The sequence below is a fragment of the Camelus bactrianus genome, chromosome 35 (genome assembly GCF_048773025.1).
Source record: "Camelus bactrianus isolate YW-2024 breed Bactrian camel chromosome 35, ASM4877302v1, whole genome shotgun sequence".
Classification (NCBI taxonomy): Eukaryota; Metazoa; Chordata; class Mammalia; order Artiodactyla; family Camelidae; genus Camelus; species Camelus bactrianus.
In genome coordinates, this window is record NC_133573.1 from 17,387,815 (window position 1) to 17,405,816 (window position 18,002).

The following is an 18,002-nucleotide window of genomic DNA, read 5'->3' on the forward strand; positions in this document are numbered from 1 at the left end:
GAAACTAGTTGAATGTTAAAAATGTGTGGGCTATAAATATATACACTGTAAAGCAGCCTAAAAGCATATCTTGTATCCAGCAAACAAAAATTAGACCTGAGAGGTGCTTTACTTTGAGTAAATATGCCTTGTCACATGAAATTTTAAGAGATTAAGCTGTAAGTTGTTGATAGATATAGGTAGGTATTAGTAATTTGGTCTTATACTACCCAAATCATTTTAATCTTTCTGTCACCATATTTTAGTATTGTGATGAAGCAGATAAATGAAATGCTCATACCTAAAATGAATATTTTGAAATTCAGATTCAGTTGTGTGAACAAAAAAAGTAAAAGAAAAGAGAGAGAGAGAGAGAGAGAAGATTCAGTTGTGTGGATTACTTTGACAGTCAAGTCCAGATTTCCCAGATGAACCGATGTGTAAACGCTGCATCTTGTAGTACTTTTCCTTCAGTAGCTTTTTATACATTTTTAGTTGATATAATTTTATTTTTATTCATGTCAATTGGAATTAAATTTAGAAATATTTCCATCTCAAATCATGTATTGTTGTGACTGCTCCACTCCTTAAAGGCATTTACTTTTCATTCAGTCATAATTTGGGACAAATGTGAATTTTAGGAAAACTGTGTTTGCCTTAGTCTTCCCCCGTCTATTTATAATTTACTTTGAACATTTTTTCAAATAATTTGCTCACAATTCTCATTCCAAGGCTCAGTTACTGTCATTTGGATCTAAGTTTGTCCAGTATAGAGGAAATGGAATGCTCTCTGCTGTACGAGTTTGGCATTGGGGTCCCATTTTCAGACTGAGGAGAAGTGGCCAGAGTCCTGAGTGGCAGGAAGGGAGTGAGTGGGAGGGGTGGGGGGAGCTGTAGGAGCTGCATTCCAGGAGGCAGGGGAGGCCAGGTTGTCTAGGGTCCCCAAAGGCCATTGGAATAACCTCATTTTTATTGTGAGATAGGAGTCTACTGGAAGGATTTAAGCACCAAATTGAATATGTGAAGAACTCTGAACTTAAGCCTCTAGTGAGAAAGGGAGAATGCTCCACAGTGTGGAACTTACCACCACTCATCCTACCTGCACACCCCTTTCTGTTTGAGACTTCAGTGGGGTTAAAGCTTGGCCACTTCCTGGGAGGGTCAGGGAATGGCTGGTGGGGCTGCATCCATTGCCTAAGTTAACTTACTGTCGGTAAGGCAGGAGGGTCATGCCTTCTGTGTCTTTAACAAAAGCCAGTAAACAGGAATGTGTGCCTACGGGGAAAAGAAGGTGAATTGATGTCTGTGGGGATAGTTCTCAAAGTCCGTATGTTGGAGTTATATATTATTAATGTAACTTAATGATCAGGTGACTTAAAAATCAGTAACAGAGTTATCTTTTTAGACCTGTGTGAGACGGCTTCAACAAGAACTGACTGACACCCGAAAGAAAGTGTCCATGTTGGAAGCGTCCCTGGAGGTGACAGCACATCATCAGACTAATGCAGAAAATAAGACACAGCATTTAGAGAGGAAATTACATCAAATTGCAGATCAAGTATGTATGAAATTGAGCACGTCGGCCGTGAATGTACAGCACAGAGTGCTGTAGGACACTAGCTGTTCAGGGATAGCTTTCTTTTGTAGCTTCATTATAATTACAGCTTTATTATCTTTATGATGCACTTGTTTCTTAAACTTTGACTTTCATTCTGCCATGTCTTTACATATTTTTTTCTTACAATATTTACCCTTAGAGAAGTTGAAAATTATACATATTTCCTCACAGAAGTTAACTTTTTTCTCCTATTAAACAGTATTTTTTTAGTGATCTTGCATCACAGTAAGGCAAGCTAGATAAAATCAGAGGATAATGTTTCATGGCATGGTTCAGAAAATTGTCATGTCTCATCCGCACTTTTATGAATGGATATAGAATCTGTGTGTATTGATTTCATGGATTTCAGGATAACTTGTACAGAAAGGTCATTATACAAACCAGTTGGAGTTAGGCATTGGCTTCATTTTCTTTTCATTTTAGGCGTGTTGTAAAAGCATGGAGAAGTTCAGATCGTATATGTACACCCAAAATAGAGAATTAAGAACATTGTCTAGATCCTGCCTTTGGATTTTTTTTAACTTTATGGAGATATAATTCACATATTATAGGGGGGATTGAATAACTCAAGTGGCAGAGTGCATGCTTAGCACACACAAGGTCCTGCGTTCAATCCCCTGTGCCTCTTCTCAGAATAAGTAAGTAAAACCTAAGTACTTCCCCCACCAAAAAAAAAAAAAAAAAAAAAAATTCACGTATCATATCATTCACCCTTTTAGGATGCATAGTTAGTGTCTCTTAGTGTACTCAGAGATGTGCAACTGTCACCACAATCAATTTTAGAACTTCCTATCACCCCAAAAAGAAAGCCTGCATCCCTTGGCCATCACCCTCAGCTGCCCATCTCCCTCAGCTCCCAGCAACCACCAGTCTGATTTCTGTCTCTATAGATGTGCCTGTTCTGGGTGTTTCACATGAATGGAATCACATGCTATGTGGTCCTTCATCATTAGCTTTTTTCATTTGACATAACGTATTCAAGGTTCATCCACTCTATAGCGCTTGTCAGTATTTCCATTTCTGTTTATTGTTGAACAGTATACTCGGTTGTGGGGCTAAGCCATTTATCTGTCCACCAGTTGATGGACCTTTGGGTTGCCTCTGCTTTTGGCTCTTGTTAATAATGCTGCTGTGAACATTTCTGTCCAAGTTTTGGTGTAAACATGTTTCCATTTCTTTGGGGAATAGACTTAAGAATGGAAATGCTGTCGTATGGGGCATATGGTAACTCTGTTTAACCTTTTGAGGAACTGCCATAGTGTTTTCCAGAGTGGCTGCACCATTTAACATTTTTATCCAAAGTATATAATTCTCCCAATTTCTATGCATTCCTGTCAACACTGGTCATTAGCTCTCCTGGTTGGTGTGAGTTGGCATCTACTTATGGTTTTGATTTGCATTTTTCTGATGACTAAGAATGTTGGGGATCTTTTCATGTGCTTATCCATTTGTGTATCTTCTTTGAAGACCTGTCTGTTCAGGTTTTTGCCCATTTTAAAATTGGATTGTCTTTTTATGATTGAATTGTAAGAGTTCTTTTTGTATCCTGGGTGCAAATCTTTTATCAGATGCAGGATTTTCAAGTGCTTTCTCCTATTCAGGAGCTTGCCTTTTCACCTTTTGACAGTGTCTTTTGAAGTGTAGAAGTTTTTAATATTGATGAAGTTCAGTTAACCTATTTCTGTCTTTTACTGTCCTATCTAAGAAACAAGTGCCAGATCCAGGCATGAAGACACACACCTGTGTTTTCTTCTAAGAATTTTGTAGTTTTAGCTCTTTCATTTTGAGTTCTTATATATAGTATGAGGTAGAGGTCGAATTTTGTTCTTTTGCATGTGGATATCCAGTTGTCCCGTACCATTTGTTAAAAAGACTATTATTGTCTCATTCAGTTACTTGGCACTCATATCGAAAATCAATTGACCGTAAATGTGAGGGTTTCTTTTAGATTCTCAGTGGTGATGCATTGATCTATGTCTGTCCTATGCCAGTACCAAGTCAGATGTTATGAGAACTCTTTCCAAGTCATCTTGCATATTACCAGTTGTTTTACATACAAATAGAAAGTTGGTGTAGAGGAATGTCTGTAACTCTACTTCTGTGGAGATTTGCTGCTTCCTGAAGGAGTCTGTGCCCAGCTTATGCCTTGCTGACTCTGTGACATGACAGAAAGTAGGCTTGCAAAGATAAAGTCCATTCCTTCCCCCCCCACACCATTCAGACCTTTAGTTTCTCACCCAGTACCTCCCACTTCAGTCCAGTTTCCATCAAATTATCGTCACAGGATCTGCTGACTTAGTCTGCAATATACTTCATTATGTTGCACTCATTATAATTCATAGACTTATCCATAGATTTCACTACCTAGAAGCAAAAGGTTAAGCCTGGAAAAGATGAATTCAACCTTCCTCTTTGGAAGCCTCTCTAATCCATCATCTTGTGGTTCACAATGAAATCCTCTTTTGGCTTCGTTCTTGTGTGTAATGCTGGTGCCGATCCTGTACTTGATGTAGATCCTGCATTCTCAGCTCCCTGTGTCTACCTCCTTTTACTTAAAATGAGAGATGTCTAGCTGTATTCTATAGCTTAATGCATAATTAATGAAATAAATATTTGATCCCATCCAAGGAAAAATTTTCAAGAGTACAACTGTTAAAAATCAGATAATATTCAATCAGTTTATCAGAAACAGATAACAGATTAGTAATTTGAATTTCAAAAGTTCAAAGCCAATCTGTGTGATATGGAGAAGCATTGTGCTACAACATAAAGGTGAGACAGTCTTACCTTCCCTTACAAACAAGCTTTAAGTAAGGTAAAGGAAAAATTGTATTTAATTTAAATACTGCCAAAGGACACTACATTTGTTTTACTACTGAGAAGATTGAAAATGGTTCCATAATATTTTATTTTCTCTCTGAGGAACGGAAAATGAAGAGTGAGTGCTAGATTAGTAAGTTCTCAAATTTGCCTGTCTCTTAGAATTTCAGTTAATTGAAATGAGGTAAAAAGGCTGATTTCGGTAAACTGATTATTTCTAGTTGTTTTTCAATTATTAGTCTTCATATCATATGTCTCCTTGCCTACCAGTCTTCCTTATCCTCAAAGTTGAGGGGAAATTGTAAAGAGGCATGCATGCCTATTTTATAAGAAATTGTAATTGAAGGGAACTCTAAAAAATCTTCATTCTCACTAGTTCTTAGGTCTTTCTTTAAGTTATCTGCTTCTTCTTATCAACATTTTGTCATTAAGTTAATCTCAACGTTTATTACATTACAGTTTATAGGAGACCAATTTCTACTATATACAAGTTACATTTCTTATTATCTTTTTTCATCCATTTTTCTGTTTGTCTGTTTTTGCCTAACAAACTCCCCAAAGTTCAGTGGCTTAAACAAGCATTTATTTTGTTCACAATCTGCACTTAGGAAAAGCGTGGCCAAGACAGCTGGCCTCTCTTCCTCTCAGCTTCAGGTGGGGCAGCTCGAAGGCAGGGGGCTGGAATCACTTGAAGGTTCATCCACTGATGTCTGACAGTTGATGTTGGCAGTTGGCTGCAGCTCTGATGGGGCAGGCAGTTGGGCCGCCTCCCCTGGAACACCTAAGCTGTCTCTGTGGCCTGAGCTTGCCCACAACATAAGACTGGGTTCCAGGGTTAAGAGTGAGGCAGAAGCTCAAATACCATTTCAAACCTGCCCTGCAGTTCACTCGGTGCCACTTTCACTGTATTCTGTTCATTAGGAGCAGGGCACTTAAGGTTGGCCATATTCTACCTTTTTTATAGAATTAATTTTGAAAATTTATGGAGACATTCAAAAACCAGCATAATCTACTCACTAGCCACAGTGTTTTCTTACTGCTTCCATATGAGAAACACCCTTATCCCTACTCAGTTCCCCCAGCAGGTCTCGGTCACTGTGGTGTTAGGCTCAGGCTCCAGTCCAGGGTCTTACTTTACCTTCTTCATCAGGTCCAGGTGGGGCTGAGGTTCCTGGGCGTGGTTTCTAGAGTACAGCCCCTTGGGTACACTCCTCTCAGTGCTGAGGCTTGAGGATAAGGAGACTGGATATTTACTGCCGCACAACCAACTCCCTCACTCACAGTTGGAAGATGGGAGGCACACTGGTCCGTAGCAGTTCTGAAATGCAGCCTGATTCTGCTGGCTCTTTGATTAGGACTTAGTCCTAACCCTGGGAGGGATTCTCCTTTGCTGCCTTCTCTGAGCTCTTGCTTCTGTCCCTTTCATGAGCAATGACCTGTGTGTTTACAGCTGAGTAGTTCTCTCAAGCCAGCTTCCTCCTTGTAGACCTTCTAAGAAAAACCCAAAGGCCTCGTCTCATTTTGCACTGTCTTGGTCTCTTTCAGTCCAAGCTAGCAGGCAGTGTTTTTGCTACCACAGTTCTCTTTTAAAACTTTGAGTTTCCTGTGAATTTTACTGGGGTTCATGCCATTGGAAAAGCTACCCTCACAAGTCTTTTTGAGATTAGCTCTTCACCTTGGGCTTCCTGTGAATCTGTTGTGGGATGATACCTTTAAAACTCATGCTTTTAAGATCCTGAAAGGAATTTGAGGCAGCACCTTAAATTTTTACAAGGTCTTAGCAAAGTCTTGGCTTCATCTTTAGACTGTGTTTTCCTGGCAGCACCCTAGATTTGATCTTAGCCTAGAAGCCATTTCTCTGTTTACCCATTATGTGACAATTGGGAATATGGCAGTGCTTTAAATGGGATACAGATATTTGAACCCAGTGAGTCCTGGTTCCTTTGTATTTAATAATCTTTTTGTTTGTTTTAGCTTATCTCTCTCATCAATTTTACTTTCAACTCTTTGGTAGCAAGAGTCCCGTTTCCTCTGGTTTCAGTGTCATTTTCTTCCCTGGCCTAGAAGCCTTTGTTCTCAGCCCTTCAAAGGCCCCCAGGCTTCCACTAACAGTCTCATGGGCACTTTGGGTTTTCATTCTTACTCTTCTCTACATCTGTTCAGGTTCCACCTACCTCCAGGTTCAAAGGCATCCCCACATTTTTAGTTCTTTTTTAATGACTGCACCCCATTTTTAATATCAATATCTGTGCCAGTTATTTATTGCTAATAAGTTATATAATAAACCACCTCAAGTCCCAGTGACTCAAAACAGCATTTGGTTGGTTCACAAACCTGCATTTAGACAAGGCTCAGTGGAGCCAGCTCATTTCTTCTCCATTTGGAATCAAGTGGGCACTAGAATAATCTAAAGGCTTGTTCATGCACATGTCTGGAAGTTGGAGCTGGCTTTGGTTAAGGACGTTCGCTGGGGCCATAAGCTGGGACAGCTGCGTGTACAAAGACTCACTAGGTGGCCTGGGCTTCACAGCATGGTGGCTGGGTTCTAAGGGTGAGCGTCCCTACAGAGTGAAAGTCAGAAGCTATTTAGCCTTAGAAATCACACAGCAGTGCCCCCACATTCTGTCCCCTAGAAACAAGAAGCCAAGGTCAGTACATACTTCAGGGGAGGGAATTTCACAGGGGAAGTGTCAAGGAATTTGTAGAGATGTTTTACAACCACCACCTCCGCCTGCCTTGTCTTACCAAATAACCCTCCTATCTGAAGGAAAGTAGTGCTTCCCAAGTCAGTGTCACTGAAATTCCAGCAAGGTTTTTTGTTTTTGTTGAGTATGTTCTCTTGTTTTGTGGAGAGTAACAAAGGATTCCAAGAATTAAGGCTCTTTTGTTTGTTTGTTTGTTTGTTTAGAAAAATGTATGGGTCATCTTACTAAACCACTACACTAGGAGATGGATTTCTCCTTAACTCTGCAAGTCATTCATTGCTCCTTGGAATGCAATTCAAACTAGCATAAAATATTTTTAGTTCAGAGAAAGGCTTATGGCATTAGAATCCATATTTGTAAGATGTATTAATTGCAGTCTTGTTTTCAAAGTCTTGTTTTGGGAGGCATTTATTAATTCAGCCCTGAGTAACTCAATATGATCTCCCTAAAGCTTTAAAAATCATGGAGAGTTAAGACTTGGGGGAGGAAGGGGTAAGAGACTTTCTACTAAGAGTTGCCTTATAGTCATTTTACGTAGGAAACACATGAAACAATTACAGAAAAATGAGTGTAAAATCAAGTACAAATGTATAACAAAGATGATGACAGTAAACAACATATTTTTGTGACTCTTGGTGGTTTGAAATTTTTTCTTGATTTTCTGAATAATTTGAGTTTCTCTATTCCACAAGGTAGATACCATTTTATTGTAACTGAATTTATTTCAACATTTGATGCTGGGTTAGAGTTAGGATGTTCTCAGTCTGCCAACCTCATTACCAAACAATTTTATCTTCTTCATGCAGAATGCTGATCTTATAGCAAAACTGGTTTCGACAACTTCAGCACTTCTCCATCTGAGTGCAGAAACTCAACTTCTTCTGAAAGAGTTATTATGTATGAAAGGGATACAAAAGAAATGTGAAACATTAGAGGAGGAGAAAAAGAAGTTGGAAGAAGAAGTAGTAAACCTCAAACATCACCTAGAAGTGAACACAGTGGAACGCAGTCAAGTGGAGCAGTACAAACAGGAGATTGACGAGCGAGCAAGACGGGATGTAGCAGAAAAATTGACAGAACTCAGTCAAGTCGTGCAGTGCAAACGGGAGACTGAAGAGCGAGCAAAACAGGATGTAGCAGGAATATTGAAAGAACTCAGCCAGTTTTTACAGGTGAAGCACTGATCTGTAATGTGCTCTAATTCACTTTGCTGTGAATTACAGTTTGGATGTATACCTTTTATGTTTCCTCTACTTCCCATATAGCAGTTTGTTTTGTAGATTTCTGGAAGGAAGGCCGCATTTGTTACTCCCTTTAAATAATTCAATTTCCATCATTACTATCACTAAATTGATCTTTCAGAACTACTCTCGCTATAGAATCATTTTTAAGGCCAACTGGTGTAAATCAAGACTACTAGGAGGAAAAGGAAATATTGTGATTTAAATATTATACCACACTCTTGGATTACTCTTAGGTTTTATTGTTCAATTTTTAAAATTTTAAGTTGATCCTATTATTCTTTGAAGTATCACATTACATGAGTACTGATATGAGTGATTCAACTTTAATTTCATAATTCAGATTTAATTGACTTGACATTGATGATAAGTATTTTAAAGTTCAGCTTTTTTACATTTAAATTTGCTGTCTGAATCATTGACTCAAAACTAAAGAGAACAAATACACTGTAATTACTCAGGTTATAATTATTTTTAAAATTGTATCCTTTTAATTTGCTTTAGACACAAGCAGCATATGAAGAAAACTTGTTAAGAGCATATAAAAATGTTTCAATAAGTCAAATGAAACACAAAATTAAATATCTGGAATCTGTTTTACTTTTCAGTTAGATTCTGTCAAAAAAGAATTGGAAAAACACAGACAACTGTACCTCGAAGAGCCAGAAAATAGAATGTCATGGGCAAGTCAAGTACACTCGTAAGTCAAAACATAGAACTATAGAGAGTAATTTAGGCCATTCATTTGCTTCTAAGGCATAAGTTTTATTGAGCCAGGTTCCTGAGGTGAGTAGCAAGTGAAAGCTGACTGGATAGTATAATTTTGGAAAATGATGTTAGTAAATGAACTCTCCTTTAAAAGGTCAGTCCAGGGCAGTTTGCATCTCCCTGCCTTTTGTTGCTTTTACATGACTTTGTGTTTTATATTTGCATATCTTTAACCTGATCTAGACTTTAAGCTGGGGGTTTTGCAAACTTTGTAATTTAGACAGCCATATTATCACAAAATTTCTAGCTGGAATTCCCATAAATAGAAATGTTAATGAGTTTAAAGTTAACTGTGTTTTGGAAGAGTACAACTTAAACCCAAAGGGGTCCCATTCTGGTGTCTGGTGAATTTACTTTCTTGATTGTGATATTTGGTATCACCACTAGTAGGCACCCTGAGACGAAGTACTGTATCCTAAGTTTGTCTCCGCTACGTAAAGGCATGCTTGGGAAATAGGGGGAAACTAACATAGGGGTGAAGGTCAGTATAGCAGTTCACAAAGTGGCTAAAAAGAATACGGTGGCCTGCCCGAGGGGGTGTGTGGAAGACAGAAAGGGCAGGTCCCTCCTCCAGTGCCTGAGTAACAATGTTGTAAGCTACAGGTGTCCCCGGTATCCAAAAGTAGAGTGTTCTGTGAAAGTTGTCGGTGTAAAGCAAAGAGGCAGTTACCTTAGGACACATCTTGCTGGTGGATGCATAAAATAAACATGCATGAAGCACAGGCTCTCACAGACACAGTCCAAAGCCATGGCGGCATGATGCCGGGATACTGAGTGTGGTTCTGGGGAAGGAGCTCGGTGGGGCCCCTCTTGCTGCTCCGGGTGCGTGTTGCCCTTCTGATGGCTCGGGCTAAAACAAACACCCAGTGCTATTCTGGCTTTTTGCTTTTTTTTCATAAAAGTGAAAATCCGCTTGAGATTTTTTTTTGTTATGGAAAACAGGTGCTGATAAATGCAAAGTAACAAAGTGAGCTTTGGGAAATTGGGGGACACTTGAAATTGCCCCTGGCACTGTCATAGTTTATTCCCATCACCGACTCTGCCATCTGGTGCCCCCCAGAGGTGGTTGCTCTAAACTGTTCCTCAGTGCCGCATGCTTAATTTCTCCCAGGTAATGAGTGAAATGTGTATATAAGGGTGGTGAAAGCAAACACTTGATAATGGCTTTGAGGGATGGTTTATTTTTTATTTCTAAACTAGTTTCTTAAGGGTAAGTATGTCTAGATGCAGCCGGTGCAGAAGGCAGAGGGGGTCCTCTGTGGAGGCATCTCCATCTCTGACTCTCCCCACTTTGAAGTACTTGTTAGTTAAGGGCCCCCCAGGCATATACGTCCTTCTTTAGGACATATTTAAACTGTAATTGTTTACAGTAGGTCTGCGCTGATGTATTTTCATTGTCAAAACACAGTTTAATGGGATAATCTGTTTGCTATTATAGCGACTTTAAAAATACACATCACTTAGGAAAAAAATGAAACGAATGAAATCTGTGTTTTGCAATCCTCACAGGATTAACGAGAGGCTGGTTGTGATGAATACTAAACTTCAGATGGCGGAAGAGTACAAGAGTTCTGTCCTCAAAACTGTTCCTACAAGGCCTGCTGAAAAATTTAATAATAGCTTAGAGCACAAATGGACTCTTACTTGAAGTACAAACTTCAGGATTTTTTCAGAACCTTCAACTAGCACGAGTGATTGCTTGTTCAGGGTTAGTTATATTATCTTTTTTCCCTTGGGTTTCAGATTCCTGATATAATTCTTGTTTTTAATTTGATGAAATTCTGAGTTACTTATTTGACTTACGCACACTAAGTAAAAGCCATAATTAATTGTGCTAATAAAGAAAGGAGACAGAAACTTTATAATTTTTTTAAGTCCCTGGACTTCTCATTTTCAAGAGATACCTGTCATTAACTTTATTCAATAAATGCAACTAAACTGACAAATTTTAAATTTCTTAAAAAGCTCCATTTTAAATTCTATTTTAGAAATTAAGTATTATTGCCTAATAACTAGAGATATACTTCCCAATGTTTGGCTTAGTTTCTGATTGATTTTGGTTTGGCATTGGTTCATAGTAATTTTCAAGTTTTGCTGCACCCCAGTTTTTCTACCCCTAAGCATAACTAAATGGCATTGAGCTACTAAACCACATATGGATGTTTTTTATTTAAAGGAATCCAAGATAAATTCTTTTTATGAATTCAATAAACTTGTAACACTAAAAACATTAAGTTCTGTTTTTAAGTTTAAAATTTTTATCACTTTCTTCTGTAAGAGTACATCCTTAATTGCTAATTTACTTATAGCATTTTTATTTTAATTGTTATAAAATGTCTTACTGAGCAATTGTAGAACATTTCTGAATATGCAGTCAAGTAAAGCAAATATTTAAATTTTTAGAATGAAGTTCACTTATGTCTCTGTCCTGCCCTCACCTGTAGAAATACCGACGTGGCAATGATAGGGAGCCTTTAAATTACAACTAGTTTCCATTGTATATCATTGTTGTTAAAAGAGCCATTTAAAGCAGTGCATGTTGGCTTATGGTTTGATGGTGTTTTCATGATCTTCTTGATGCAGAGAAAGGTAGCATGGGCCCTTGTTAAGTGAGGTCTCAACCTGTTTTTCCTCACTTGGCTTCATGTCATAATAAATCGAAGAAGAAAGAAGCTCAGGTTTCATAGACAGTGTTGTGGGTAAATTGAGTCTAAGTGCTTCAGAGTCATGAAACCGGACTGCGTGGTGTTAAAAAAAAATGCATGGCTAACACTTCTATCAGTGGCTAAGCATGATGCAAACTTGAAATGTTCCCATTAGTTGTCACCAAAAAATTGACAGTGTGTCACTTTGCAGGATGATGGTGAAAGAGTGTGAGTGCAAAAGCAGCGCAGGAGGAAGCTCCTGAGGACAGTTTTCTCCTTTAATGTTTTTGGAGGAAAGAGGTGTCTATTTGTTAGTACTTCTAGATAAGTTGGAAAATAGTTTATTTTTAACTCAGTGTTGTAGTTCCAAGGTACATGTAGTTCTTCTGTGGGGCCATGGGGCCAAATCATGCTAGATTTAGCAAGGGAGATGAAAAAGCACTGCTCTGTCCAGATGCAAAGACACGTCTTCATCGTCACTACGGAGCACCTTACAGGAGTTATTATACAGTTACTGTTTACAGATTTCTTAGATGTACAGAAAGAAGGTGCCTTCTGGAATTGCTAGGGATGTAACTATTTCTGCTGGGAAAACATAAAGTAATGCTATGAGAGGTGTGAACATAGTGTTTAAAATGACAGGAAGGGAGGGGGTTTTGGATGGGGCTTAACAAAACAACAGACTTCCACAGCTTTTCAGCTATGATTCTAGAAAGCAAAATGTTAAAAATGGCATTGGGATTGAATTTAACATTCTCCTTTATTTGCAAGGTTTTAACACTTTGGACTGTTCCTACTGTGAAGTTCTAGCTTACTCAGCCTTTTTTTCTAACTCGACGGAAGTATTGCTCTAAGTCTGTGATTTCAGTCATGCTGGTTGTTGAAGCAAGTTTTCTCCAGTTCATAATGCTTGGATTTATTGCCTCTCTTACTGCTACATGAAGTATAGCCTTGTCACTTGACATCGTTGTAGTGGTAGCAGATGGACCCCATATCTGTTTTGCTAATTTTTACCCTCAGATTTCACATTCTAGTTTATTTCTGGGATGTTTTGTCCTACGTGTCACAAGCAATTTTACAGTTTTACTCAATTGTGTTATTTATTATATTATTATAGAATACAAAAAGTTACAATTAGCCTGAGCAGATACATCACTGTTAGATTTTCTTGCACATGGAATTTTTTTCTAAGAACTGAAAACTTAATTCCAGACAATATTATAACAGACAGAATTTCTCTGTTTTAAAGATTTTTTTATGTTCAAGAGTTTTTAAGTATTGGTGTGCCTAACATTAAGCATGGCCACGATAGTTAATAAATGTCCTTCAAATCTATTTTAAATAGGAAGACTAAATTTTACATTGATTGATTTTGGGCTTTTGGTGTATTACTGACACTTTCAAACATTTTCTAATGATTTATTTAAGTAATTTTTAAATTTCTCAAATATCCATTCAGTTTAGCAGCCCTTTTTCTAAATGGGATTATACCAGTGCACCAGAGCTAAAACAATTAATATTCCTAAGCCTGTAAGTTTTTACATGACACAGCACTGTGTCTCAGCAGAATCTGGTCACATTTCTTTTAAAAGAAGCCTTCCAAGGCAGGGGACATCCACTCTGAATCTTAATTCTAATCAAACTATCACAGTAGTTAAGCTCATTTCTCATAAGGCAGAGGCAGAGTTTAGTGACCTTGTTTGTGGTATCAGTTCTCTGCTCTGTGGAATCCCTCCTGCCCTCATTTCATTTTGTGTGAATGGACAAATGAGGAAGTGTGTTCTTTGGTAAGACAATCACTTAACTTCCTCCAGTTCTTTTTCTTTCATTCACTCTTTTCTCTATACTTAATTTTTTAGCTCCTTGATCAACAAATTCTTTCTCATTTCTTTTCTCTGCAGCAAAATACATGTATTTAATAGTTACAAACTGACAATATAGCTTTGCAGAGGAAAAGATAGTATTCTTACATTAAATTCATGTAAAAGTGTGATCTACATTTTGCATAGTGTTATATGAAATTATTTCAGTAAAGGCTTCTCCCTTCATCTGTTCAGCGTTACTCACTTTGCAGGACCTGCCTGGCACTGTTGTCACATTGCTGATTGCATAAGGCCTCTCTAGAATGCTCTTGACAGACAGTGTTATGGGAAACAGTCTCTGAAAATATTGGCAAATGGTAGCCCAAAATTTTGTCTTTGCACCTAACATTTACAAAGGCCTCGGCTCTCATGTTACTGTTATCACCACAGTGTTTATTATGTCTGGTGTACTATTTTAGACCCTGTTTAGTGAGTGGGTGACTTTTATAAGAAAGATTTTTAAAAGAACACTCTAGATGGGGACACTTGTAGTTTGAAGTGTCCCCACACATTTCATAATTAAATACATAACTAATTAAGTCAAGTTTCAAAAAGTTGGCCCTAATTTCTAGAATGGAAACAAAGTTACAGTTAAAGAATTATGTATTGTTTTCCTTGTTTCTAATTCTAGGAAGTTGTGAATCAGAAACCAAGTTTGAAAACTGGTGCTAGCCTCTCCTTTTCCTTTTTTCAAGCAGGTTTTCTGACATAAATATCTTAGTCATATACAGAGAGCAACATGCATTTGTTTAATTTGTTTGCCAGTAGAATTTTCACTTGACATTAGAACAGAACCCCTTTCTTCATCTTACGCATCTACGATTCTGTTAAAAACATTTTTAACATAGAACAGACCTTAAAATTTTAGTTTTATAAAAGTGCAGGAATGGAAAGCTCATTTTAAGGAAAAGTCCATTAAAGTTAAAAAAAAAAAAACTAAACTTTTATAAAGGGTAGTATTTCTGAGAACTGCAAAGTAATGCATTCAGTGTAGAACATGACTTGAATTGTTCAAACTCTTTGTGCTAATAAGATCGGACATCACCCTCTGAGATTATGTGTCTCCGACAAGGCAGGGTTTACTGTGCTTTCCATCAGGGGAATCTAAGCCTTACATATATATGTTTTCTATTATCTAAAATCAAAGTAAGTAGGAATTTATTTTATTTTATTCATGTGACCACTTTTCCATTTAAGCAATCTCCAAGTTAGGTCAAGTCTCTAAAAGTATTATTTAAAGGCCACATTTCATAAGCTAGCTGTCATTCCTATGACAGTGTTTCTTGTTTAACTTAAATATTAAAAATAATATTTGACTTATTTCAGATGCACAAGAAGTTGGAAAATAATGCATCTAGAGAAGTAAAAGAAGGTATGTTGCCAACATTTCTGAATTTAGACATTGATTTCTGAAATGCACTGTAAACAGTAAATGGCACCTCTTTCTATTGTTTGAATGACAGATACTATGTTAAATTTTTTTCTTACACGTATCTAATGAAAACTGTGAAAGCACAATTTCATTCATAATGATAAATATACTTATTCCTCACTTCTTCATCATGATCCATAGCTTTAAAAAAGAAGTCTGTGTTCTCTGTTTCTGGCTGTACCCTTCCTCTCCTGCTGTCCCCGTGGGTCTGTCACCTGCACATGGATACTGTTCTCAGAAAGCATGGAGGTCATCAGCTTCTCGAGTTTCTGATAGTGACCGAGGCCAAAAGCCCCAGACTCAAGCAATCACAGTTCATGTAGCTGTCACCTGGTGGATGACAATTAAATTTCCTGTCATTCACTTTGTCACTGGTTAACACTTTGCCCTCAGGAAAAACTCCAAATTCCTTAGCTTGGAAGAAAAACACCCACATCAGTTTGGCTCCTGCCAAAGTGTTCAGCCGCGTCTCTTTCCTCCCCTGCTCCGCCCTCTGCTCCAGCATCTGGTCAGACTGCGTCCAGCTCTGTGGGTGCCCTTCCTGCCTCTGCTCTGTGTGTCTGCTTCTTGCCTCTCCCTCCCACACTTTCTCTCCTCCTTCAGGTTTCTGCTTACATATCACAGCCACCAAAGAGCGGACAGTATTGACACAAAGCTGGACATCCCTTCTGAGTCTTCCAACTGTGCCCTCTTTTATACCTGTCACGGCATTTATGTCTCTGTACCGAAATTGCTTGTTCATCTATTTTTCCAGTTTACAGTACATGATTTTTCAGGGTGGACTGTGTCGTCTTCATCTTGTGATTCCAGTGTTTGTCACAGTGCCTTAGCACATGGTTGCTGAGTAAATGAATGAATAATGAGAAAACTAGGAGTTCTGATCCTTAACCACAGAGCAGTTAATTCAATGTGCAACCCTGGGCAAAGTGTAGAGTAGTAATCTTGGGTTTTGTGTTGTAATCATATGTAGGTATTTTTCATCCTTCTTAAAACTTAGAAAAGTCTCAGCTTAAAAAAAAAACTGACATTTTGTTACCTATGAAGTATTTTAAATAAGGAGTCTAATTCTTTCATTTTCTTTCCAGCTACTCCTAAACTTCAGTCTGAGTCCTACAGAACTTCTCTTGGAGGATCTTCAAAAGAGTCAAGATTAATTGAAGATATGCTTTTGAAAGCATGTAAAGAATATGAGGAGGTTTTGAAGAAAAAGTATCTGTTATATGATATAACAGATGAACAGTAAACATTTACCTCCTGGGCTGTTTGTGTAACATTTTAGTTATTTCCCGTTAAGTAAGATATAGACAATGTTTATTAAAGGAAAATATTTTTGTATTATATGTGCATGATTAAAACTTATGCACATATATTGTGGTATTTTAAACCACATTTCTCTGCATCTCATTAACTTGTAAGCCAATTTTGGGAATAAAACCCAGCACTTTGGAGTATTACATACTCAAACTGAGCCAGATGCCAGCTGTTTAAACAACACCCAACCACCCACCAAACTTGTCATTGATATTGAGCAGTGTTGATTGATAGCTTTTTTGAATTTTCCAGTGTTAATCACTGTATATAGACCTGAAGATTTAAACGGACAGCATTCGGATCTGGTGTGGCTGTTGTCAGTGTCTGATGGATCACAACAATCGTTACAGTGCCATCAAACTTTCTATATGTTACCTTAAACACTGATTCACAGCTATTTCCTCATGGAGAAATGAAATCTGCCTCAGTCTTTTCATCTTCTCTATTTATTTACTTACTTTTTGGAAACAGTCTTAAAATTAGAGAAAAGTTCTGAGCACCAGACTCAAACGGACATTGTCACAAAACTGTCACACCTCCCATTCATTCTCCTAAGGCACTATTTATCTTTCCTAAGTGTTACCTGTTCTACCATAAGTGCCTTTTCTCTCCCCTCTCACCAAGAAGTCATTTGTTTTTCAAAAAATGCCTTTCTCCTTTTCCTGTCACTTATTAAATTGTATATAAGCCACCAATTCTAGCCACCCCTTCGAATCACATTTCTTTGTGAACTCTTGCATGTATTCATATGTAATTTTTTTCTCACAGTAATTGGCTTTAGTCAATTTAATTTGCAGTCTTCCAATCACTGAACCTAAGGGAGTAAAGGAAATATTCTCCTTCTCTACAATTTCCAAGAGCTAAAATTTTAATAACTCCTACTTACATCCTTTATTCCCTTTTCTGTCCTTTCAGTGTACTTACTTGGCAAAACTCCCAACGACACAACTGACTGATTATCATTCTTCCCCCTTAAGTTCCCCCAGGCATCTAAGTGCTGCTGAAAACCACACCCTGCCCAGCGATCCTACTACTTTTATTTAGTTAATTTGCATCTTCTTCCTTCTCAGTGATGATTTCAAATTTCCCTCTCTGTAAACATCTCCCTGTTTCTTCCCTCTCACTTGAACCAGACAGTCTTACTTCTGATGACAAACTTCCTGAAAGATTTGCCTGCTTCCCCTTCAGCAGTCTGTCCCCACCCACTCTGGTGTGTCTTCCCCTTCCTCCATCCCCACGCAACGAGTCACTGATGACTCCCATGTCTAAATCAAAGTGACACCTTTCCAGCCCTTGTATAACTGAACTTCTCATGCCTCCGGGCATTCCATGTAACTGACATCTGTAACTGACCGCTGCCTGCAGCAACCTCTTCACTCTTTAGCTGAAGATGATGTTGAAGGTGAGGGCTTCAGCCTTCTTGATGAGTTCACTCAGTTTTTCCTGGCTGTCTCCCATGGGTATAAACAGGAAGTATACGTGTTATTCAATTTTTATTTTTCTCTGTTAACCTGCCTCATGTCAATTTAACTCTTAGACCAGCCTGATGAACCTAGAAGGGTAGAGGACCACTCCCCGCCCCACCCCAGCATGAGCCTGTGCTCATTTACAGCTGGTGTGG

The 18,002-nt window shown here is 38.1% G+C and overlaps 1 protein-coding gene across 1 annotated transcript in view; it reads left to right on the forward strand.

The window, feature by feature from the left end:
- LOC105062093 (ankyrin repeat domain-containing protein 26-like) overlaps positions 1 to 17,076 on the forward strand; it is a 27,428-nt gene extending 10,352 nt beyond the window's left edge. Inside the window, 6 exon segments of the mRNA XM_074358001.1 lie at positions 1,385 to 1,537; positions 7,929 to 8,294; positions 8,972 to 9,063; positions 10,641 to 10,839; positions 14,965 to 15,010; positions 16,156 to 17,076. Of these exon segments, the coding sequence (XP_074214102.1) occupies positions 1,385 to 1,537; positions 7,929 to 8,294; positions 8,972 to 9,063; positions 10,641 to 10,779 (750 nt within the window). The 3' untranslated portion in view covers positions 10,780 to 10,839; positions 14,965 to 15,010; positions 16,156 to 17,076.
- Positions 17,077 to 18,002: the final 926 nt, after the last annotated feature.